This window comes from Drosophila rhopaloa, unplaced genomic scaffold, assembly GCF_018152115.1.
Source record: "Drosophila rhopaloa isolate 14029-0021.01 unplaced genomic scaffold, ASM1815211v1 contig_185, whole genome shotgun sequence".
Classification (NCBI taxonomy): domain Eukaryota; kingdom Metazoa; phylum Arthropoda; class Insecta; order Diptera; family Drosophilidae; genus Drosophila; species Drosophila rhopaloa.
This window is the reverse complement of record NW_025335067.1, coordinates 253,828-277,428: the sequence shown is the minus strand read 5'-3', so window position 1 is coordinate 277,428 and position 23,601 is coordinate 253,828. Positions and strand designations below refer to the sequence as shown.

Genomic DNA, 23,601 nt, shown 5'->3' with positions numbered 1-23,601 from the left:
ATATCTCTCCTTAAATTTGCAGCACAACGACAGCGGCGTGGACATGCGCAACCACCGCCTACCGAAACCACCTCCTCCGCCAAACCAGGTGTACGAGTTTGTTCGCAAATTCCGAGACTTTATCTCCAGCAAGAAATCTCCAAAGGGTAGCCAGCAGAAGCTGTACGAGAATACCCCGGCGGCCACGCAGTTCTACGTGGAGAGCGCCAAACGGACGGAGGAGGTGTACGAGAACACAGAGTACGGACCGGAACGGAGTCCTGCACCCACGGGCCACCAGGAGACGGCTCCCGTGCTGAGGGCCAAGCAGAAGAACGCCAAGAGCCTTCGCTCCCGTCTGCGCAAGAGTCTGGTCGGCTCCAGCTTCGATACCAAGCAGCTATCCTCGCTGGCGGCGACACGGAGCACCTTCTACGTGGAGGACCCCGAGGGATCACTGCCAGCCCTGCCATTGGAGCCGGAGATGCACGGGTCCGGGGAACTGGACTCGGGCTTCTCCGAGAAACACTGTACCCCCACGGCGGAGTCGCAGAAGTTCTCCACGGTGGCTCGCAAGGCCAAGAAGGAGGTGAAAGCCAGCAGGCGTCGCACCACCATCGGACTGAGACCCCATGATCCACCGCCACCACCGCCTCCACCGCCATTAGCCGGCAGCAAATCGCCAACGGATACGGAACGGGGACTAGAGTCTGGAGAGACCCCCTCGTGGTATGCCGAATGCGGCGTCTTTAAGCAGGCCCCCAATGCAACGGGATCGGCGAGGGTGGGCGATGAACCGGTCACCCCCACGCCCAGCGGTCATGGCGGCGTTAGCTCCTGGTATGCGGAATCGGGTCTCTACCAGACCAGCGGCATTTCCGTAGCCAGCTCCAGTGGCAGCTCCGGCGTCTCCACCGGCAACGAAGCGGGATTGGGCGACGAGCTGTCCTCGGAGCCACACAGTCTTTTCTCCAACGAACCGCTCTACCAAATGTACAGCGCCGCCAAATTGGAGGTGAGTGGGTCATCCAACAATGCAAGTGTACATTGATGTATAATTTGTGTTATTTTCTTCCGCTTCCAGTCGATCACCCGCGACCTGGAGGCGCATGGATCCTCGGATGGCTACGAGGAGATCGGCCAGCACGCCAAGGCGAAGCCGGAGCCGCTGGCCAAGACTCGCCCCACCGCCCTCCAGCTGGTGGAGCCCAAGAACGGACCGTCGCGCACTCTTTGGAGCGAGATTCCCGAGGTCATACACTCTTGCATACTGCGTAAGTATATCGCTAAATTATTATTATAATTATATAAAGGCTGTTAGATTAGCCATTAACGATCACCACGAAAACCCCTTTCCAAATTTTTGAAAATTGGCTTTGCAGAAAAGTGACCAAAAACCTACACTTCTAAGCCCAGAACTTTTCTTAAAGGCAACCGATTTCGAAGTGGCTTACTTCTAAATGATCGTGGTTTAATTCTCTAAAAAAAATGTGTATTCAACTTCATTTGTATTTTAAGGTCAATTTTTCGTAATTTTTACAAATTTTCAAAAAATTCGCTTTGCAGAAAAGTGACCTAAAACCTGCACTTTTAAGCACATAACTTTTCTTACAGACATCCGATTTTAAAGTGGCTTACTTCTAAATGATCGTGGTTTAATTCCCTAAAAATCTGTGCACTTAACTTAATTTGTATTTTGGAGTCGATTTTTCTTCATTTTTACGATGTTCCCCCTGTTCAAATTTTCGAAAAATGTCTTTGACGAAAAGTGACGAAAAACCTGCACTGTCCATACATTTTTTTTTTAGACATCCGATTTTATAGTTAGTAATGTACATATGAACACGAATTTCAAATTGAGAAACTCAAAATAAGTAATAACTTAACCGCTTGTATTCCAGCCACTCTGACCAGTCGGGAACGCAGTCTGCAGGAAGCCAAGTTCGAGATCATCACGTCGGAGGCCAGTTACCTCAAGTCGCTGAACCTGCTGCGGCGGCACTTCATGAACCACAGCGCCTTTGTGGACACATCCGTACTGAGTGCCAAGGACCGGAAGGCACTCTTCTCCTACATCGTGCCCGTGCACGAGTGCTCGGAGCGGCTGCTGACTGAACTGGAGGCCTGCTGGCAGGACAACATCATGCTGCTTGGACTGAGTCGCTGCATCTACGAGATCGCCGAGCGGCATTTCCACGTCTACGTGGCCTTCTGTGAACACCAGGGCAGGATGGACAGGGCACTACGCCGCCTTAAGGAGTCCAAGGAGTCTCTGGCCTTCCAGCAGCACCTGGAGCGCCTGGAAGCGAATTCCAGCTGCTGTGGTCTCAACCTGCACTCGTTCCTGATGCTGCCCATGCAAAGGATCACCCGCCTGCCGCTCCTGATCGACGCAGTGTTCAGCAAGGAGTCACCGCTGAATCGCGAGGAGTACGAGGGATGGAAGCTGACGCTGGCTCTCGTCCAGAAAATAGTTGGCCAGTGCAACGAGGCGGCCAATCGTTGGGAACAGGCCTTCGAGCTGGAGCGGATTGCCAGCCAGTTGGAATTCCCCGCCCATGTGCGGGCCTTAGCCATTGCCCCGGTGGGAGTGCCGCGGGCGGGCGCCAAGCCACGATTCCTGGTCAAGCGGGGCGAGCTGACCCACCTGGTGTGGCGCGGCGAGGACGCCAAGCTGACCTTCGGCAAGCGCCTGACCAAGGCCAGCATCTACGCCTTCCTCTTCTCGGATCTCCTTTTGCTGTGCAAGCGGCGCGGGGAGTCCAGCTTTAGCGTCCTAGACTATTGCCCCAGGAGCATGCTGACCCTCGCTGCCGGTGACTCGCTGCCCCAGTTGCCCACCAAGGACCTCAAGGACCAGGCCGGCAAGAACCTCATCCTGATGACGCTGCTCGAGAACAGCGAACGCAAGACCGTCGAGTTGGTATGTTATTTCGATCCTCTTTTAAAGCGACAGCTAATTCCCCTGATCCTGCAGGTCCTGTCCTGTCCCTCAGTGTCTGATCAACAGCGTTGGCTGCAGGCCATGCGACCGCCCGAGGCGGAGACGCCCGGCGAGAAGCTCTACGAGTCCTGGGACTGTCCTCAGGTGGTGGCCAAGCACAGCTACGAGATCGACGAGCCTGACGTCCTCCAACTGGAACTGGGCGACGTCGTCAATGTTTCGCGAAAGCTGCCTGATGGTGAGTGACGGTGAATTATTAAAATATATGTTTATCTTATGCCCTTTTATCCCATCTTTCACTTTTCAGGCTGGTACCAGGGCGAAAGAATACGAGATGGCGCCGTCGGCTGGTTTCCCGGAAGCTACACCGAGGAGCTCAACTCGGCCCACGTCCGGGCTCGCAACCTGAAGCAGCGGCACCGCCTGCTCACCTTCACGGCCACTTACCTGGAGTCGCAGAAGGCCAAGTGACCCGATCGCCGGGTCCACCAGAGCTCTAGCCCCTCCTAGAGGTCGAGTTTTATGCTGAGCAAGCAAGCAACGCCAACTCCATAGTCCGAAAACACTCTTAAGTGAACTACCATAAATAGCTGTACACTGTAGGAAATGTGATAATTATTTAAATCGATGTTAATGCTGATAAATTGGGAATCTTAAAAAAATGTCTTTCCCTACCGAGTAAGCAATAGCGAGTTATTGTATTTATGTATACCCCTTTATGTATGTTTAAGCGAATTATTAATAAACAAAGAAAATAAAACAAATCAACCAAAAAATAAGGGTGTACTCAATTAATAATCCAAACGTCAGAACAATAGGAAAATTTTTCGTGTTAAATAGGTGAACAAAAGTCAGCCCAAATATAAAAATCAATCAAATCGGAGATAAAATAAATACAAACAAAACAGGCGCTCGTATTATTTTGCTTAGTTAATTTTAAGTTTTTTTTAATGAATTGAATTGCTAAACTCTAATGGTAAAAAAATAACACCAATCCTTGGATTCAAAAAATTTAGTTGATTATGCCAAATAAATTATATGGTCTGAACGGTTTTATATAGATTTAGTTAAAAACGAGATCTCAAATGAAAACAGGGCAAAAAAACTCACCGAAAACCGACTATTTTCCAGTTCTACGAGTAAAACTAGCTCCCAAAAGTATACATCTAAATTTGTTATACTAATTATTTGTCATGACAGTGTCAATAACTTATAATGGAAATGCAACATTATTTTCGATATTATTGAATAAAAATTAACAAGTTTTCATTTAAAAATTGTTGTATATTCTTTCGATCAAAAATATAAACATATTTTGATTTTATTTATTTGTGGTTTTAGTTGTTTTCTCGAATGCATAATATATTAGTTTAGTAGCTGCACTCCATCCCTATGGTATTGTAAAGTTATACAATTAATTCTACGATTATATTACTGCTGTCATAAATTATTAAATCTAAATCAAGCACTACAAAAGTTTGGGGCGGGGCAAGATATGTTTTGGCGATCGATCGATCCGATAGCAGAGGGTTTCAAGTGTGGTGCTAAGCCGGAGTCTTCATTAACATCGTCAGCGCCATCGCCAACGCAATCTGGCCCGGCTAATTCTAACCCAGATAATTTACAATACTTCTTCATGTGACCGCGATGAGTGGATGTGGTAAATTTCGATGAACGACCCGTTTACACCGGGCGATTAAAATAGTATGAGACCGATCTTTTCTGACCAGATCGGATCGGTTGGGTTCGAGGGCTAAGGCTAAGCTATGGCTCACTAACGTACCCTGCTTTTAAGCGCTAGATTCATACACGTATAAATATATCACAAAATCAGTGAAATTAAAATTCGCTGGAGTATTTGCTTGTTTTGCTTTGGATGATGCATGAGAAGAGCTTGCTGAATCGTTGCTTGCTAGAATGTTTAGCAATGTCCTGGCTCAACAGACGCAGACGGCCTGTCACCTGAAGCTGATGCCGCACTTGCGGCTGATCTTGGGCGTGTGGATATAGGCGATGGACAGCAGCAGCGGCACATCGTTTTCGGAGAGCTGCAGCGGATTGGTAATGTCGCTCAGTCGGCACGGATCTGTTTCCAACAGGAAGGCTGCCAGAGTTTCCGATTGCAGATAGATTTCCTGCAACTTTGACTCCAGAAACGACAGGCACTAAAAATGAAGCAATCACATATTAACAAAGACTAAATAAACAACATTTAAGAGTATTTACCTCATAGGCGGGTATTCCGCCTACATGCATAGCCTGGACTGTTTCCAGCATGCTGGACACCAGTTGGGACATGCCCACCGGCGAGCTCTGTCCGCCGGCGTAAGGAAACTGCTGCGTCTGTGAAGAGATGAGCCGTACATCCCACTTGTCCATGTCCGCTACGATGGCTATGTTCTCCGCCGGCTGTGAGATTAGTGAAGCGGAACGCGCTGCCAATGCCAGATCCTCGCGCAGATGCATCTCCCATTTATTGGGCGGTGCACAAGTGCCCTAAGAAATTAATGATAGAAAATGTAATCAGTATCATTTGAAGCCATTTTTGGTTTTCCATAAGTATTTAGTTTAACGTTTTGAATAAAAATAAGAGAAAGAAAGCAACATAGAGTAAACAAAACACCAACCTGTAATACCATGTCGGAAACGTAGTGATCGCTGACGCTCAGAAGAAGCGAAGGAATAAAGCCGGCCCGCAGCTGTTCGCCCGGGGAGTCGTCGTCCTGCGGCAACTCCTTGACACCGGGAACTGGCAACTTCAGCAGCTGCTGGGTCACATTGACCGCCGCACACTTGGCGGCCACCGAGGAGACGGAACTACGTCCGGAGGGCACTCGCTTGGGCTGCTGTTTGCGCATGTATGTGGTCGGCATTTGAGTGGGGATCGTTGTATTTAGTGGCTCAATGGAAACTGCTGACTTAAGGGTGTCTATGGAGGCGGCAGAGTTCACAGACTGCAGGGCCTTGGAGCTGGATCCATTACCGTTTCCACTCTGATTATAGCAGTGCATCTCATCGGTCTCAAACTCCAGCTCGGTGGCGTTGGAGGGCGTCTGGTTCCAAGTGGCCGAGGCGTTAAGTCCAACGCCACTGCTGCACACCACACACCGTTCGCTATTCGCAGCCACGGGAGTTGCGGGCGGAGGCAGAGCGGCCGTGGAGCTACTGCTGGCTGCCAGCGTTGCCGTGCTATCGCTGCCCTTGAGTGCAGCCGCCTCACTGGCCTCCAGCTTGGTGGCCTTGTCCATCAGCAGATCATAGTTGGACATCAGCAGATTCTTGCTCTTCATGTAGTTGGTGGCAATCTGAGGATACTGCTCAAAGTTGAATTTCATGCCCGAGTGCTTACTTCTATCGTGGGTGCGCTGATGCTGCGCACACAGCATCAGTGCGGGCTTGGCATCATTATCTCCGCTCAGATCCTCGTTGCTCTTCTTTAAGTTAATCAGCGGCTCATTGTCGCCCAGGACAAAGACAACACCGTTGCCATTATCCGCCGATGTTTGTCGGCAGATGCCGTGCTCTCGCTCGATCAGCTTGTGGCAGTGATCAAAGTGGATCTGCTCCTCCAGGCTCACGTTCTCCTTGATGGGCTCGATGCCCCAGGTCATGCGATCGCTCTTGCCCATGCTGTTTTGCGTGATAAGATCCGAGAGGGACAAATGCGAGGCGCGTCTCTCGTGGCTAAGGGGCTCAAAATCACCTGCTCCGATTCCACCTCCCGTCTTGCTCTGCTGCTGGTCGGGAATTCCCTCTACGGAGTAGCTGCTGCTGCGGCGCTCCAACTTGCGATTGATGATACGAATGCCTTGCTGCAGCTTGGCCAAATCGCTGAGACTCAGACCCTCCTTTACGCCCGCTACCGGCACCATGTTCCAAAAGAAATTTTTCTTAGGCGGAGCTTCCATGTTGTCTTCATATTCGATGGCCTCGATGGCACCGTCGTCAACGGAACCAGTGCTTACAGAGCCAGTGCCGCTCGACTGCTCATCCTCTACGCACAGCTCTACGTTGTCTGGCGTGGTCACTGTCAAACGGATCCGGCCGTCCTTGCCAGTGCGAAAGTACTGCTGTGCTTGCCGGGCCAGCAGAGTCTTCTTGTCAATGCCCGTGTCCATCAGATAGTTGCCGATACGCAGCTCCTGCTGCACAAAGTGCGAGTCCCGGAAAGCCAGCACCGTGGGAATTTCGTTTTTCTTCAGCGTCTGCATCCCATCGCTGGCATCCATGGATCCAGAGTCGATCTCATCCTGCTCCTCATCCTCGTTCTCCTCACAATAGCCATTCAGTTCGCCATTCTCATCGTCCCCATCATCAGCAATGGCATTTAGATTCTGCTTGCAGGTGGCTGTCCTGCTCAGTCCGCGCATTTGTGTCGGTGGACTCTTGTGTCGCTCCTGGTTACTCGTCTGATTTTGGGTCTGGCTCTGCGCGACCAAGTCGTTGATTAGCTGCTTGTTGAAGTCCTCTCGCTTGGCCGCTCGTCGCACCTCGCTGCAGCGGATGAAGTAGGTGAGCACGTTCAACAGCTTCTCCACCCATAGCTTCTCCGCTCCACAGACAATGGTGCGCGCCAGCTTGGGCGGCATGCCGATGGCCCCATAAAGGTCGCCCAACTGCGCCCACAGCGCATTGTACGGATGCTTCTGAGCTACTTGAAGCAATTTTGCGCGCTGTTCGATAGCTGCCGCCGAGGCGGAGGACTCTGATCGCCGCGAGCCAGCGCTATTAAAGGCCGAGACGGTGGCCACCCAGCCCAGGTGATGAGTGAGGATCCCTGTCAGCATGGTGCTAATGAAACTGTAGGGAAAAACAATTTTAATTTTAGATATATGTAACTTTGTTCATTATAATCCCTAAAGCTATCCCTTTGGCTCTAGTTAAACTTACAAATTGGAGTCCTTAGTGTCGGCGAAGGAGAGAAGGTCGCACAGCTCCTTTATGAATCTCTCGGCCACAGTCTTAGAGTACTTGCTCCCGCTCGTGGTGATGCTTAGCCAGACGGGCGTCTTGATTCGCGGGGCGGTGAAGAGATCGCTGAACCATTGCTGCGTATCCTGCCAGGCCTGGAACATGATCTGGTTGATCGAACAAATAATTCTGTTTATTTAAGAGAAAACCGAATATGTTAGTGGGATCTTTACCTGCAGAAAGTTCTTGTGATTGATGTACGCGTGTTCCGTGCTGGCTCTTAGCCGACTGAGCATAGATTCCAGCAAGGCGATGTGCTCGCTGCAGAACAGCTCCATCTCCTCCTCGAAAGACTCGCTCATTGAGATGCATACGGCCAGTCCCAGTTTCGCCCGACGACGCAGGTTGGCCTGCCTCCTGCCCATTTCCGGATTACTGCGCGACTCGTTCGCACAGTAACTGGCCCTCCTGTATTGCGGTGGAGCCATTCCTCCACCCTCGCTGCCACCTCCACCTCCCCCTCCCCCGCCTCCTCCTGATGCCACCACTGGGCCATTGAATGCGTAATTGTCGCTAAGGAAGCCGATAAAATCGTTCTTGGAATGCTCGTTCTCGAAGGAGGTGCGCAAATTGCGCGAGATTCTTCGCTGCAAACAGCCATCGCTGGCAAATCCGTCCAGGTAAGGAGAGGATCCCGTATAGCAGGCCGAGTCCATGCTCAGCTTTCTCATCGCATCCGACTGGTCGGAGAGGACGCTGCCCAAACTGCTGCGCGTCGATGAGTACTGATAGGACCACTGATCCCCGCCAGCTCCACTGCCACTCCCACTGGCCGAATAGCCCGAATCCGTGGCCGTGCTGTACGTGGAGGAGTAACGCGGTCCGTTGGAGTCGATCGAGTGTGTGGACAGTGACTGCTGATCCGCCGGAGCCGCCACCGGAACATCCACCGGTGGCGTCAGGCTCATCTGGCGGCCAACACTCACGCTAAACGGCATCGAGAACGAGTTCATCGAGAGGCCATCCATTGACCCGTGTTCGCTGCAAATTGAACTGCGCGGCGTCGCCAGACTGTTCGTAGAGAGCGTGGAGTACGGCGAGTGACCCGATCCTGATCCACCATTGTTTGTGGGCGTTAAATAGACCTGGGAGCACAGGATCCTGGCCGGTTCCGGCAGCCAGTGCACTTTCAGCGCCGTTCCACAAAAGGACATCGGTAGCGAGCCAAACACCATCTCGCCCAGCGGTGAGATGTCCGGTCCAGATGGTCGATTGTGCTGTAAATTAAATATCAAGTTAAATAAAAGGAAATTAATAACCACGGAATTGGATATGCTTGTTAATTTTAATGTTATTTCTTGGACTTAAATATATATAGGAAGTAGTAGTAGTAGATTAATCATTTAAGGAAACAAAAAAGTAGTATATATAGGAAGCTTTAATATAGATATATAGTTACTTTTACTTAAACTGTTTATCTGTTCAAGAATGTGTCAATGAATTTTTTAAATGGATGTTAAAATAAGATCACTTCCAATACAGTTATACGAACAATGCACTTTCTTATTGCTCACCCACACAATAGAGCAAGTGTATTATAGGTTAGATGACTCACCTTATAGCCAAACTCCGCGCACACCTCGATGAAGTTGCTGCCATTGGTGGAATGTGCCTTGGCCTGAATCTTTCCATTCTGCAGGGACGTATACTTTTCATTTTTAAGGAACTTTCCAGCGCCACTTGTAGATGATGATGAGGAGGATATGGATGTGGATGTGACCGAGGAGTCTCTGTGCGTCACCTTTTGCAGGGCATTCGAGTCGAAGAGCAGTCGCCGACTGTCATCCTCTTTGTAGAGCAGAACTCGCACCTGGCTGCCCTCGAAGGGGAATCGACTGCAAATAGGGGGAACAAATAAACAAGGTTAGTACAATTTTAAGAATCAATGAATAATACATGAATCGAGCAAAAAAAAAAAGTTCCTACTTATGGTTGGAGATAAATTTAGTATTTCGTGAAGGTTGAATTTAGATTGACACATTTGTAGTATTTTTTGTTAAAAAAATAAAAATTTTACAATGATAAATCCTTAATTTTTAAATAAGAATGTAATAATTTAATTTTTATTTAAATATTTAGACTCCTTATCTTTACAATCATTATGTCTAGCGTCTTACATCCCCTGTTCGTATATTTTTTATTTTATTCCTAAGGTATTGTATTCCCCACCCCTTCATTGCCAATTCGACACCGTCTGAAACTGGCATTCTAAAGTTCCGCTCGAAGGTCGTCAAAATGCCACCCACAGTTTTCTAGACCAGACGAGGTTCATTATAATGCGCACATCTCGAACAGCTCTTATTCAGTGCTGTTCATTGTCGCCGATAAAATGGCAAATGCTATGCTCTATATATAGCAACCCCACAGTTGGCACGTGACGATTACTCATCCCCGTTGGGTAGTGTCGACAAATCTTTTACAACCAGCACCAGAACGTCGAAAGATAAGGTCGCCTAAAATGTTCAAGTACTGAACTTTGAACTTTCTAAAATGGGGGTGTGAAGGTGTCACTAGTCACATGACGGCAAAATTAAAATGTAAAATTAAGCCAATTTATTTTCGGCTGTTCTATAATTGGGTGATCAAAGTAAAGTAGCGCAAAAAAATTTAAGTATATATCTTACAAACAAGTTTAGGTTCTATATCTATTAAAGACGTAGGTGATTTTTGAATAAGAGTTTTGGTTCTGCACCTAAAAAGGTAAGCTAGTTAATGTTTTTAGACACTATTTAAGTCACACATATAATAATTTGTATAAATATCAGTTTCCACTGTTACAAATATCCTTCAAAATGCCTGGAAATGATTGAATAGCTGCGTAAATAGTAAAATACGTTGTGAAATATATCGAAATAAATAGTAATCAATTATTTGTTGATAGATCCTGTCAACGTTAATGATATTTCACTCCCTCCAATAACCAAAACCCATTCGAAGTCCAATCCACTTGCCAGACAAATCGGCAGCCCCTGTACTCGATTCAAAGCTCGTACAACAGATTTGAGCTAATTTATTTTTAGTGGCTTTATAAATGGCTTGTCTAAGTAGCGCTAACTTTGAAAGGCGCCTTTCGTGAAATTAGCGCTATAATTAACAATTAGCCCAAACTGATGATAGTCGTTTGCCGGTTCAGGGGGTGGGGTTGGGCTAAATGGGAGGGGGAGTGGGCGAACTAGTTTTAGAGCTTAATAAATGTTTTACAGCCCTGTGATAAGAAGGGGGGAGCCCGCACGCACAGCGATTACGAAGGTGTTTTCGGTTTTGGGCCGGTCACGAGGGCCTACTGATATAGCGGATATATAGTGGGCACGACCAGCCGGACTTGAGCGGCGGCCCCTTTGTTGTCCTCGGCTGTCCGGTGTCCGGCTTTCCCGGATCGGCCCCAATTTATTGGCCGTGCTTACTTGGATTTGAAGGGCGGCGTATGCATGCGACAAAGGGTAATTCCACCTGCAGCTTCGTGATAGCGCCAACTGTCTGTCCGGAAATTTCCTTAGTTACGGTTGTACTTCTCCAACTCGACCTTGCCTATCTATAATTTCACAACAGAAAAAATGCCTCAGTTCATTTGATAGTAACTTCCTTAACCTATGACAAATGCCTATAATTGTATCAAATCTTACAAAGGCGAACCACTTTTAAAACCTATTACAATTTTATATTTTATTTTACACATGATTGCAATTTTAGAATGAATTTATTATAAATGTTAAATGTAAATCTTTGTGGCACAAAAATAACTCTAATTAATTTTACCACAGAAAGCAATTGATTTACAATTCAAAAAATAAATGATTTATTTGTATTAAGCTCGATTTGCGCATACATCAAAATAAGTATTAAATAAATATTTATTTCTGTGGCTCTTCACATCAAGACCAAATTGATAAGCAATTTAAAGCTCACTATTTATTCGCGATTTTTTGCAAATAAAATTGTAAACATTTTCTTTATGTACTAACAAAGAAGTCACGACAGTGAAGACGTTACGGTAAAAATACTACTACTCTATTTATTTTTTGACGAAGATTTAAAGTAACAACAAACAAACAATTATTTTATAATTTTACTTCTACATTTAACACATCTAAATATATAGTTCAATAAAAAAGCTGAAAAGTATCTAAATGACCAAAAATATGTTTTATTTTTTCAATAATTCAAAATTTTATAAAATGCTATTTTGGTTAGGCAGTTTCTAGAACATTTTTCATCATTCTCATTTCTTGAGTTGTAAAAGTTGAGCTATGAAAACTGATTTTTAATTTTTTTTTTTTTTTTATTTTATCCAATTTGGAGTTAGAGAAGTTGAACTGTAACATTTACCGTTGGACCCCCGATTAACGCGGACCGACGACGCGTCGATATCTTTATGGCCGCGATGCTAGTCAGCAAATGAAGTTCAAGGCGCTCGCGATCGCACTGGGAACTCGAGAACCCGAGAACTGGGGAACTGGGAACGGGGACTGAAAAGCCCAGGTCCCGTGCCCACTCGTCAGAGCGAGACGAGCGGCGAGCTCACTCGCATATGCATTATAATAAGGCCTGCCTGGCCAATCGATATAGGTACATATATACGAGGGCAGTACGCTGAAACACTCATGCAGATAATACAAGCAACGATCCTCAACGAGGCGACTTCGGGGCCGCGACATGGGGCATCCAAATTGGAGCGCCGCTCACATGATTTGTCGGATCCATCCATTCGTTCGTCCAGCTGCGCACCCAAACCGAACATATCCGAACCATAACCGAACCCCATGTGGAACTCAAAAGTCGGACGAGCATCATGTGGCCACCATTTGTTGCTTGTCATAGACTGATGTGTTAATATGTTGTTTAAAAAATTTCAACAGCAACAAGAAATAAACACAAATACCCATAAACATTCGAAAGAGAAAGGAAAAAAATTTGGGCAAAAGTCAAGAGACAACGATGAATGATTGTTTGATGGATTAGTTGAAAGACATATGGCCAAATTTAATAACATTAAAGACATTCTTCAGCGGTTTTCTGTCGGAGGTTAAATGCCCTAGGGAATTTAAAATGATTTTTAGATTTTTAATTGTTTTTTTTATGAAATCTGTAAAACCCTCTAGCATTTTGGTCATTTTAAAATAAATACAAAAACTTGTCAAAATGTCTACAAATTACAAATTTAAATTTTGTCTTCAAATTAATCTTAAATGAGATGTATATAAATATAAATATGTTACGCTTAAAAGTTAATTTTTCAAATAAGTAAAATGTTTTGGAATTCTTAATTTAAACTAATCTTTTCCAGTTATTTCTTCTACTTAAGATAAATATATTAAAGAGCGTTTATTAAAATAATATACTAAATATTTGAAGTAGGCAAGATTATCTTTCAAAATATTCAATTTATAACTATTTTCCTTGCATATTTTAAGCTAATATTTCACGTTATTGACTCAATCAATACACACCGTTGTTTTCTGCGTAGGGTGCAAACGTATGCCAGCCTAAATTGACTTTGTCAGCAGCCCTGATCGCTGGGGGACTACGACTACGTGAGCATATGGGGCCAGAAAGTCAAAAGCCAGAAGGTACAAGGCGGCCTGGGCTGCTGACCTGGCCAAGACGAGTACGGCAGAGATCAGCGCGAAAACAATTATCGAAAGGCCGCTAAGTTGACTTATCGCTCAAAGAGGCAGGTTGTTTATTCTGATATTTTTGCTTTAGCTTTTATTTTCATTATTTCTGTGCGGCCAGGCAGGGCCAGCGGGGAAGGAGGTGGGGCACTCACTGGGATCACATGCTTTTTCAGCTACGCAAGCAAAACAAAAGCGAGCCTCAGCCAAACAATATTAAGCAAATAAATTCATACATAAATACAAGCATGCATAATGAACAAAGACAAGAACAGGCGCTCTCCCTCTACAACTATAGCCCTCTCTGTCGCGGTGTCTGCACTATATATTTTGATTGATATGGCCAGGTGGACTTATGGGGGATGTAAGGCGAAGTGCCACTCGAGTGGTGACGGGCGTTATCGGGCTTTGGCTGGATTATGTTTTGATTAGCCCTTGGATACTCCATTCCGCGCCACTGATTGATATGGGAAGTCGCCCGCAATTGATATGTCCCAGACTTTTGGGTTTGCCATGCAAACAAACAAAAACCAGAGTGATAAACAGAGAGTAAAGGCGCACAATTGTAATCAAATCAGCATCAGTTAATGACTTTACAGAGCGTGTCTGGCCGCCAGACTCTCCCTGTCTGCGGTATTTGCACTGAGAAAAACCTTAATCTCTAAAATTAGATTCAAGATTGTTTATCAAGAAGTGGCTATTTATTATTACTATTTATTTTAAAATCTAATAAAGTATATCAAGGTTGGCTTTTGATGTTTTTATCATTACATTTACAACCAAAACTTCCGACAATTCTTTAGACCAAAGCATTTCACAAAATTAAGTTTCTATAGTTCCCAAATATAGCTTTCTAAACGTAAAACAAAAAAAAAACGTATACTGGTAAAAAAAACGTTTAAACTTTACCGTTTAAATAATGGATCTTTGAGGAAATTACAATTTTAATTTAGAAATATTCAATACACTCGTCAAGCTACCACCTCAAAATAATTAATTTTTCATTAAAACTGTTTTTAACAATAACTGATGATTGTAGAGAAAAGGCTTTTGACTATCAAAAACAACCAGTAACTGCCACTCTTTACATTAACTCTTACAGCTTTGAATTGTGGCTTAGGACTTATTGGTTTGGACTTATTTATATGCGGTTTAGCCTTCAAGAATGGATTTATTGTCTTCAGCTGACACTTTTCCCTCAGTGTTTGTCTTTTGGTGTGAGTGAGTGAAAGAGAGCGTGGCAAATAAACACAGATTTCCAAAGCGACGACAACACAACCAACAAAAGCCAGGCGGGCAGGCAAGGCAAGTCAAAAGCGGCAGAGACAGAGGCAGAGGCAAAAGCGAAACAACAACCAGTTGCTCCATCCATACAACAAGTCACATGACCCAACCAACCGACCGTCCAACAACGATGATGGCGATGGCGATGGAGACGTTGGCGTTTGGCTACGACAATGGGTATATATAATGTATATAGATATAGTATAACGGCAGCTGCGCCCAGCAAATTGACTATCATTATCATTGGGCCCCATTATAAGCAGTTATGCACACACAAATAAATCCGGTAAACACACGCCTGTAAGCCTGTACAATCAATCGACCTTCACCCCGTCCTTTTGGGCGCAAAAATCGAATGTCAAGTTCAAAGCAAATTGGCAATACCCCCAAATCCCACTCGCACTCTTTGGAACATAAGAAATTTATCAGGTGGGCAGCGGGCAAACAAAAAAACACTACAAAAAATAAACACAAACAAGAGTCGTCGTCGCCGCTCACAATACTAATGAGCAAATGACGACAAAAATATCGAGTGATTTTCATTGTCACTTGAGACCAATGCAAACAGACCCGGAAAACAGGGGGAATAGGCAGGTGAGGTAAGGACAGGTGAGCACTTGCGGGCGCAATCAATCAATGAACGGTCCCAGGTAACCAGAGTTACTTACATACCTCCACCCTCTGCCCATAGCAAGTGCTAACATTGCGCACTTGTCACCACCTGGCAAACACAACGTGACTCAGGTCGGGCAGTCCCGGGAATAAGCCAGCTTTTGCCCCGGTGAGATCATGGCCCAAATGTCAACAAGCCAAGAGCAAGAGTCACAAAAAGATGACGGAATCCGGTGATCGCACAATAGTGGAGGCACCAAACGAAAAGCGAAACTTCCGTCATTTGCCAAGGAAATATGGTAATAATAAAAGAGCAGCAGGAAACAATTAAAAAGGTTTGCTTCGGGGAACAGGGGTCACAGATTAATGAAAAACATTTACATAAACAAGCACGAGCAAAGGGAAAAAAAATGGCCCACTATCAGATACCCGTTACCACAAAGGAGAGGAGAGAGATAGAAACTTGATCACGCAAACTTTTAACGAATGGTCCTATTTGAAAATTTCTTCACATTTCGATAGGTATTGATAAACACAATAAAACGCATGTTACTTTTCCGAAATATTTAAATTTTTAAAATCGTATATAAGCGATTGTGGGCGAAAGAGGGCGTGGCACCATTTGAAACAAACTTGCGCTGCGTGGAACTTCAAAATCTACATGCAAATGCCAATCTTCTAGCTTTTATAGTTTCCGAGATCTCAGCGTTCATACGGACAGACAGACAGACAGACAGACGGACAGACAGACGGACAGACGGACAGACGGACAGACGGACATGGCTAAATCGACTCGGCTAGTGATCCTGATCAAGAATATATATACTTTATAGGGTCGGAAACGCTTCCTTCTAGCTGTTACATACTTTTGCACGAATACAATATACCCTTTTACTCTACGAGTAACGGGTATAATTATAAGCAGACCTTGCAGATAAGGCAGAACACAACCAAGTTCTTTGAAAGCTACCATATAAAAAAGTTTACAACCTAGAATCATGTGGTTAACTTAGCGACAAATTCCTTTCAGTGGTTATTTATTTATAACGCAGTTGTCACCCTTTAATTGTCTTACGAAAGAAGTCTGCATTCATTTTAAAATGTAGAAAATAAAGCAAAGATAAAAACAAAACTTTGACAACAATTTTACAAAACCCCTAGGTATGAATCAATATTTAATAATATAGAATGATCTGTGGAGTCTAAAACTTAGCACATAACTCACAAACGACAATAAAAAATGATCCGTGAAGTTTTAAACTTAACTTTAATACTCCTAAGTCACTATCAGCACTTTAACAGCTTGAAAGTAATTGTTCTTAAAAAAAAAGTAATAAAAAAAAGATACTACCATACTCATTATTCACACTTCTGTTTGCTCAGCCCGCATTATATTTCCATATTTCCATGAAGTAACAGTCGACTTTAGTTCCAGGTGTTTTTTATTGTTATAATGCCCTTTAAATTCGATGAGCGTTTGGATTAGGCCTAAGACGATGGTAAATAGTGCTCGCATGTGGCTCGTAAAGTTAATTTAAATAGACCCATTGGGCCATTGAAAATTATTCGGAAATACAGCGCCACGGATGGTTCACCTATAAGATGTCTCGTTGAGCTTCTGTTAATGGAGCTCTCGGCTTAGGCACTTCGGGGCGCTTATTTTGTTTGCCTTGCTCATTGATATGAGGCGGCGGCAAGCAGTGGAAAACAAAAGCGTTTCGTCGACTGATAATGGGGTGACAGAAGGCACAGACAGAGAAGCGTAAATGTCTACACTAACCAAAAAACTAGTATATTTATATATATACAAATTTACTGATATTATTCATTTATAACCCATATTCTTAAACATCATTGCAGATATAAAATAATACAACAATGTTGTTTTATTTATTTAAGTATTTATTATTATTTAAATCTTATTATTTATTTTCATTTAAAGTATTAAAGCTTATTGTTAATCTGAGTAAATTGACCTTGACCGCAAGTGTGTTGCTATTGCCATTGGATTATGTTGTTATTTTTGTGTAATGCACTTTTTTATTGATAATTAAATTAACATTAATATATTAAATTTTTAATTGTTTAGCGCAAAATTAAAAATGTATATCAATTTAAATAAGTTCGCGTATATAGATTAAACCGTTGGTCACAAAATATTAATTAATAACATTTTGTAAGTCTATATGACAAATATATAGAAGTTTATTTAGCAGTTAAGCTAAACACCCAAAAATAAAATGATATGAAATTAAAGATAAGTAAACAGGCACGAGGAAGATAAATATATAAATACGAGTAAGACAAATAATAAGATAAATAAGGTAAGGTAATAATAAAACTGCAACTCTTAAATAACAACCAGCCTTGAAGATCTCTTTGTGAATACTTTTTGGAATTTGATTAAGTAATATACACAATAATGGTCATAGTTTTTTCGAGTGCACCTGCTATCGGAACGGGTCCCGAGGCAACAACAAAAACTGGATACGAGTCGTCGTCGACGATTCACTACTCATATGACTTGGCAGACCACGCGACTTCGCACATGAAGCACCACATCACCTCGCCCCTTTCCATTTCCACTCGAAATGCTGCCATTTAAATGTGCTGATTTCTGTTTGCACTTAACTAAAGTTTGTGTGCCGACTTCTCCGCAGCCATACGCCTACATACATATTTAATTGCACTGATGATGATGATAATAATGGCACGGAACTCGGGGTTCGGGGTGATGGGTGTAACACCTCTCTTGACATGTGGCCCACAGCCAGAAAACTAGAGCCAGACACGCTGGCACCTGGCCTATTACTACACTACTCTATTACCTTACCTTACGGCTCGTCGCATCGTAACGTTACGGCCCATGTAATAAGTTCACACCTGCTGCGAGCCACTTTGATTGATGTCTGGCCGGCCGGCGAATGTTTGGCCATTCAATTGGCGGGCAGTTATCAAAAACTATTAATGAATTCTCATTCCCTCCCAATTTACGACTCATTTGCCTAAGGCTCTAAGTGAAATCATCCATAATGGTTCATTCAGAGCGGTGATTTTTTTTTTGTCGAAGATTGATATGTGTGGCTTTGTTTGATCGCCAATCGAACGCGTATTTTATTGTGTTTCACACGTGCCTGAAGCCCTGGCATTCTGATCATAATGAGACTTTGTTGGGCCAAAGTTTTCCACAAAAGGTGCTAATTCGTGTGATTTGCGTAGCTGGATGGGGACTCGAATTCATGTGAAAGTCCAACGATAGACATCATGCGAATCGCACTTTGTAGATCCCAAGGCGATTGTGAGTACTAGAGCGTCGAGGGGTGTATGAAATCACAGTTTGTATATAGCCTGAAATCCCCGAACTTATCGGGAATTAATACGAGTTCGCTAATAACGGCTATATGTATTTTTGGACGCCATATGTGGTGAATATCGGGCGAATGACTTGCAAAGTGGGTTAAGGAATGCGCGCCTTCAAAGGCACATGATGCCAGACGGCTGGTTTTCGATTTTTGCTTTAATATCATGCATATATCGAGGCGAAATTTAACAAAAAACTGTCATGTGACCAACTGGCTAGCAAATGTCTAAACATGGTGACGACTACCCAGTCGGGTCTAAAGAAAATGATTCACACCCCCCTCGGTTGATTCACTTCAGATGTCCAGACCTTGATTTCCAGCACTTCACCATTTCATTAGTGTACATAAATAAGCGCCAATTATATTTTACGCCAGCTCTTTTATTCTTAGCTCTTCTCCTATCAGAGACCGAAAGTATTTTTAAATCATTTCTTTTGGGCCCGGTGGAAATTTGAACGATAAGTAGAGGTTCAGATTCTGTCGTGGAAATTTACCCAAGCGTGCTGCCGTAATTTATTGCCGTCACCCAACTAAATTAAGCAAATAAACAAATAAATTAATTTCGCTCGTGTGGAGTTTTTAACTGCTATTAGTGTAAACGTTTGTTAAGTTTACAGCGAATCCGAAAAATCCTGACCTAGTACAAAGATAGCGTCAAAAAGAGGGTGTTTCGGGGTCTTGTTGAGGGGGAGTTAGTCGGGCCAGCTGTCTACACTTTACAGGTTTTGTTTTATTATTATTATTATATTCTAAGTGTGAGAGCGTGTGTTTGTGGGCAAAGTGCAAAAACCCCAAAAGCTGGCGACGTTTAATTAGCAGAGTGAAAAGTTTCTATCACGTGATGGCGATGGCGAACGTTGGCGACAAGCGCGGCCATAAATGTATATACAACCCGAATATTGGTCAATACACACTCGAATCTGACAATTTCACCATTACGCTATATATATTTTAAATGCCAGCTTGGCGTCTGACCGATAAGGAGACCGATTGACAGCATGGACGAGGCGCTAATCGAGTTAACCAAGCAGCGGAGCCCTCAGATTACGGCCACAAAAAATGAATAGGTAAACGATAGGTAAATATTTTATGGACAGTGTCAACAAAACAAAAATTGTCATCAATTAGGTTTTTTTTTGCATACGAAAAGAGTTTGATATCTATGTTGTATCATCATGAGTGTTCAAAAAGTGGCTTATCAAAAGAAATAATGATTTCTTTTATTGTACAAATCATAACCAAATTCAAGAAACCTTATCAAAGTATAGAATTTTTGTTTTTAAACTGGAAATGTTTTATTTTAAAATTGTTTTGTTTTAGATAAATACTTTTAAAGCTAAGCTTGGTTCGAAAAAATAACTTTGAAATACTAAACAAATAAAAAGCTTTTTAGAGAACTGAAATCTTATCGGTTTTAGTACGGCGATATTTCGTTGGAAACTGTGAAATGTTTGGACTCACATTTCTAGAAAAACGGATGAGGGTGTGTGCCAGCTAGCCGTCAACAGAGCATCCCACTGCTCCTGCCCCGCAATCACAGTCACATTCACACTCGTAGCCACAATAACAGGAACCAAAACAACAATCAGAACCCACGCACAAGCCGCGTAAAGTGTCAAAAATCAACATTGTAAAGCGTATGCAGCAGCATAAGTAAATAGTGTTATAAATAATAATGAAATGAATTAAGCGAAAAACAACAAAACCAATGCGCCTCGCCAACAACAAAATGTGTATGACATAATAATCACGAGAGCAGGCCGCGACCGCCGATTAGCAAGTCATGTGATTCGCTTTTATTTACATTTGCGCCTGACGTTGCTGCCGCCTGCCCCCGCCACGCCCCCGCGCCGACCATACGACCTATGTCTGCGGGAGTGCGAGCAAGAAGGCGGCATAGCCGAAGCGATAACGAAGAGAGCCGAGAAAGAAACGATCGTCAATAGGTTGGGGATGGGAAGAAAGAGGAAGGGAGAGAGGTAGAGCATAGTGGGGCACAGTTATTTGCGCGCGCAGCTCAATCGATGAGTGTGGAGCCATGCGAGCGAAGGAGACAGCAAAAGCCAAGCATCAACGCACCTCCTTGCACACATGCAGCTAACACCACTACCCAATATGCACTGCTGGGGGTTTGGGTGATTTAGGGCTTGTTGTTGTTCTTGGAACTGCTTGTGGTGCAGGCTTTCGTTATCGATAAACAGTGGAGCAGCAATATGTGGTTAATTCTGGCCCAATTACTAGGATGCAACGGCGTTTAAGTCTTAAACACGCAGAAAAAACCAAAAGTATCTATCCTATCCATAATTTAGGGAAACTTGGTATTTTTACTTAGAATTCGTTTTGAATTATAATTCCGTTTATAATCTTTTTGTTATTATCAAGTTTTACAAATAACGACCATATAGACTTAAAAGCTTAAAATCAAATTAGGAAATACGAAATACTGGGAAACGATGTTTTCAACTTTGAAAATAAATAGATTTCGAATTCTAATGGCAACAAAGAGCTTTGGACTAAGTCTGAATAAATAATTTTTTTTGTAGAGTATCTCAGCAATTTTCAAACCTTATTTATGTTCTTAATTAGACGCACAACTGATTTAAAAATCTTATAAAAATTACATACAATAGGCCTGAAAACCCATATTTCGAACCAAACTTAAAGTATTAGAAAATAAGTATCATCAAAAAGTTTTTTTAAGGCTTTTAACAAGAAATCTTATATTAAATCAAAGCAAAATAGCCATACAAATTGTTCATTTCACCTTCCAAGCAAGAAGCATTTGGTAATGAAAATTTTAAACAAATCTCTGCTTAAATAAAAAAAGGATGTAATCTAGATCTGTTTTCACAATTTTCAGGTAACCGGGTGTTTCTTAAAAAGAGCTCACTGTAGTACTTACAACCCAAGGAAAAGGGACTATGACAATGCCTCTTCTTTGTGACGTTTTCGAGACAGCTGCAATGGCAAAATGAATCATTGTAATCCCTCAAGATTTTGCATACATTGCTTTTCCGGCTCGGTTTTTGGCCATTGATATTAGCCAGACTTCTCAGATCATATCAATAGGCAGGCGGCGTACGTGACGTTGAGTAGTGTATGCCGAATTTGTGTGCTGGGTTATCGTCCTCGTTTTACGCTTTGGCTTTGCCAATTTGCGTACGAACAAAGGGAAGAGGAATCGCAGGTAGTGCAGCAGAAAGGGGCGGGGCATAGGTGAGTGTGAAACGCATCATGAGAACGCCTTTTCGCTTGTGTGTGGATGCGAGTCTGTATTTTGCAGCTGCACCTATTTTTCTTTTGTTGTGCGCGCATTTATCGATACACTAATACCGGGTGTTAGTTTTTTTGTTGTTAAACAGATAAAACACTTACCTTAGATAATTTCGCGAAGTTTGTTTTGTAGCTTTTGCGGACGACGAACTATTGCCGGCAGTGGCAGAAACGCTGGCAGCGACGCCGGCTGAGGCGTGAGTTGTACGTGCCGGCAATGTTGTTGTTGCTGTTCCTGTAGTTGCTGTTGTTTGGCTATTAATTAGCGCTGCTGCTGCGGACGCCGCGGTCAGCGTGGGTGCTACCGCCAAATTTGCGGGTGATGTTGGTGTTGCCGACGGAAAGAAGAGTTTATTCAATAAGGCCATAATAACACACAGTGTGCGCAATCATTTAATAAACACATCTGGCCAGCGGAAATCAAAATCGAAGATCGAATTTATTTTAATGGAAATTAAACACACACACACAAGCGCGCACTTTTCGCTTTCCTTGGAATGTGTTGTTGTTTTTGTGTTGTTGGTGATAGAGAGAGAGGGGCGTTTACCGTTACACGCGCCGACCAAAGCGAGATGGCGGATGCTGCACAATCAAAACTTTCGCTTTGCACTTTTCTTTCTTGCACTGCTCTGCTTCTGATCTATCTGATCTCTTCCTGTTCACACAGGCACACACACCCGCAGTGGCTTATTTGATTGAGCAAAAAATATATGGCTATTTTTGTGTTGTTTTTGCGAATCGCGGCGGAAACGACACAGGTTCTTTACCTTTACCGTTCCACATCGAAATGAGAACCGAATATCGCTGGCGTCCGCTTTAAAAAGTTTGCAAGAGACGCGACGCTGTCGTTTCAATGTGTGTGTCAGCGAGAGAGAGAAAGAGAGGTAGTGTTTAAAGAGTATCGTGTGTGTGTGAGAATGGTCTTTTTTGTTGCTGCCAATGCGAACTTCTTTTGGCCAATACACACTTTTTTTGTTGTCATTCGTCGCACTTCCCACTTCCTGCCCACCTCTTTTTCGTCTTCTCTCTCTTGCTCCGCGGATCAAAGTCAAGTCATTTGGTTTAATTGAACACTTTGCGGTCACTGTTTGCTCTTTGTCGAGGTGTTACATTCTGGCCAGGCCCAAAGGTTGGTCCTCACGTTTCCCACTGACTGTTTGGCCTTTATTTACAATCACAAACACAAACAACACTAGAGCATTTTGCAACGCGAAGTTGGCCGCTGCTGGCATGCGCCAATGTGTGCCCATCGAGTGCGGGAAAACGCTGGCATTTTTAGGGGTTACATCGAGTGTTGCCACACTAACTGAAACTTGTATAACGGACATTTGAATCAGTTACTTTATTTACCTATTAAAGAATATTTACCTATTCATTTAACTTAATATAAAAAAAAGAAAAGAAAATAAAAACTGGATAACAGAAAATGGTTTTTTTGATTTACCATAAGTTCATATAAAGCGAAAGGTTTGTTAATATATCGAATTTTTTTCATAAGAATAATAACATACATCAATTATGATTTAACACAATTTGTATTAAAAAAATTGTATGCTTTGATTAA

At 43.5% G+C, this 23,601-nt stretch overlaps 2 protein-coding genes across 8 annotated transcripts in view; one reads left to right on the top strand and one right to left on the bottom strand.

The window, feature by feature from the left end:
• Positions 1-3,699, top strand: part of LOC108048822 (ephexin-1) — a 28,822-nt gene extending 25,123 nt beyond the window's left edge. For all 6 annotated transcript variants that reach the window (XM_017129726.2, XM_017129727.2, XM_017129731.2 and 3 more), the window contains 5 exons: positions 23-994; positions 1,064-1,253; positions 1,881-2,902; positions 2,957-3,161; positions 3,231-3,699. In XM_017129726.2, coding sequence (XP_016985215.2) covers positions 23-994; positions 1,064-1,253; positions 1,881-2,902; positions 2,957-3,161; positions 3,231-3,394 — 2,553 coding nt within the window. In that variant the 3' untranslated portion in view covers positions 3,395-3,699. The remainder of the gene's footprint in view (positions 1-22; positions 995-1,063; positions 1,254-1,880; positions 2,903-2,956; positions 3,162-3,230) is intronic.
• A 492-nt stretch (positions 3,700-4,191) lies between these two features.
• On the bottom strand, positions 4,192-23,267 carry LOC108048828 (folliculin-interacting protein 1). 2 transcript variants are annotated; one of them, XM_017129739.2, is made up of 8 exons: positions 12,221-12,420; positions 11,299-11,426; positions 9,450-9,729; positions 8,068-9,111; positions 7,814-8,001; positions 5,551-7,723; positions 5,150-5,419; positions 4,192-5,088 (listed from the first exon to the last, which is right to left on the bottom strand). In XM_017129739.2, exons 2-8 carry the CDS (start codon positions 11,322-11,324, stop codon positions 4,882-4,884), a joined length of 4,188 nt encoding a protein of 1,395 aa, XP_016985228.1. In that variant the 5' UTR covers positions 11,325-11,426; positions 12,221-12,420; the 3' UTR covers positions 4,192-4,881. The 2 variants fall into 2 exon arrangements, with proteins under 2 accessions (XP_016985228.1, XP_016985227.1); XM_017129738.1 differs by lacking the exons at positions 11,299-11,426; positions 12,221-12,420 and adding an exon at positions 22,140-23,267.
• Between the last annotated feature and the right edge of the window lie 334 nt (positions 23,268-23,601).

What these genes read in the sequence shown, in the direction of transcription:
- LOC108048828 (XM_017129738.1), bottom strand. Translation starts at nt 22,405, where the DNA reads ATGGCCTTATTGAATAAACTCTTCTTTCCGTCGGCAACACCAACATCA. An exon ending in ACTTCGCGAAATTATCTAAG is followed by an intron (nt 9,730 to 22,139) that starts GTAAGTGTTTTA and finishes CCCTATTTGCAG; the next exon opens with TCGATTCCCCTTCGAGGGCA. An exon ending in ATCACAAGAACTTTCTGCAG is followed by an intron (nt 8,002 to 8,067) that starts GTAAAGATCCCA and finishes TCGATCAACCAG; the next exon opens with ATCATGTTCCAGGCCTGGCA.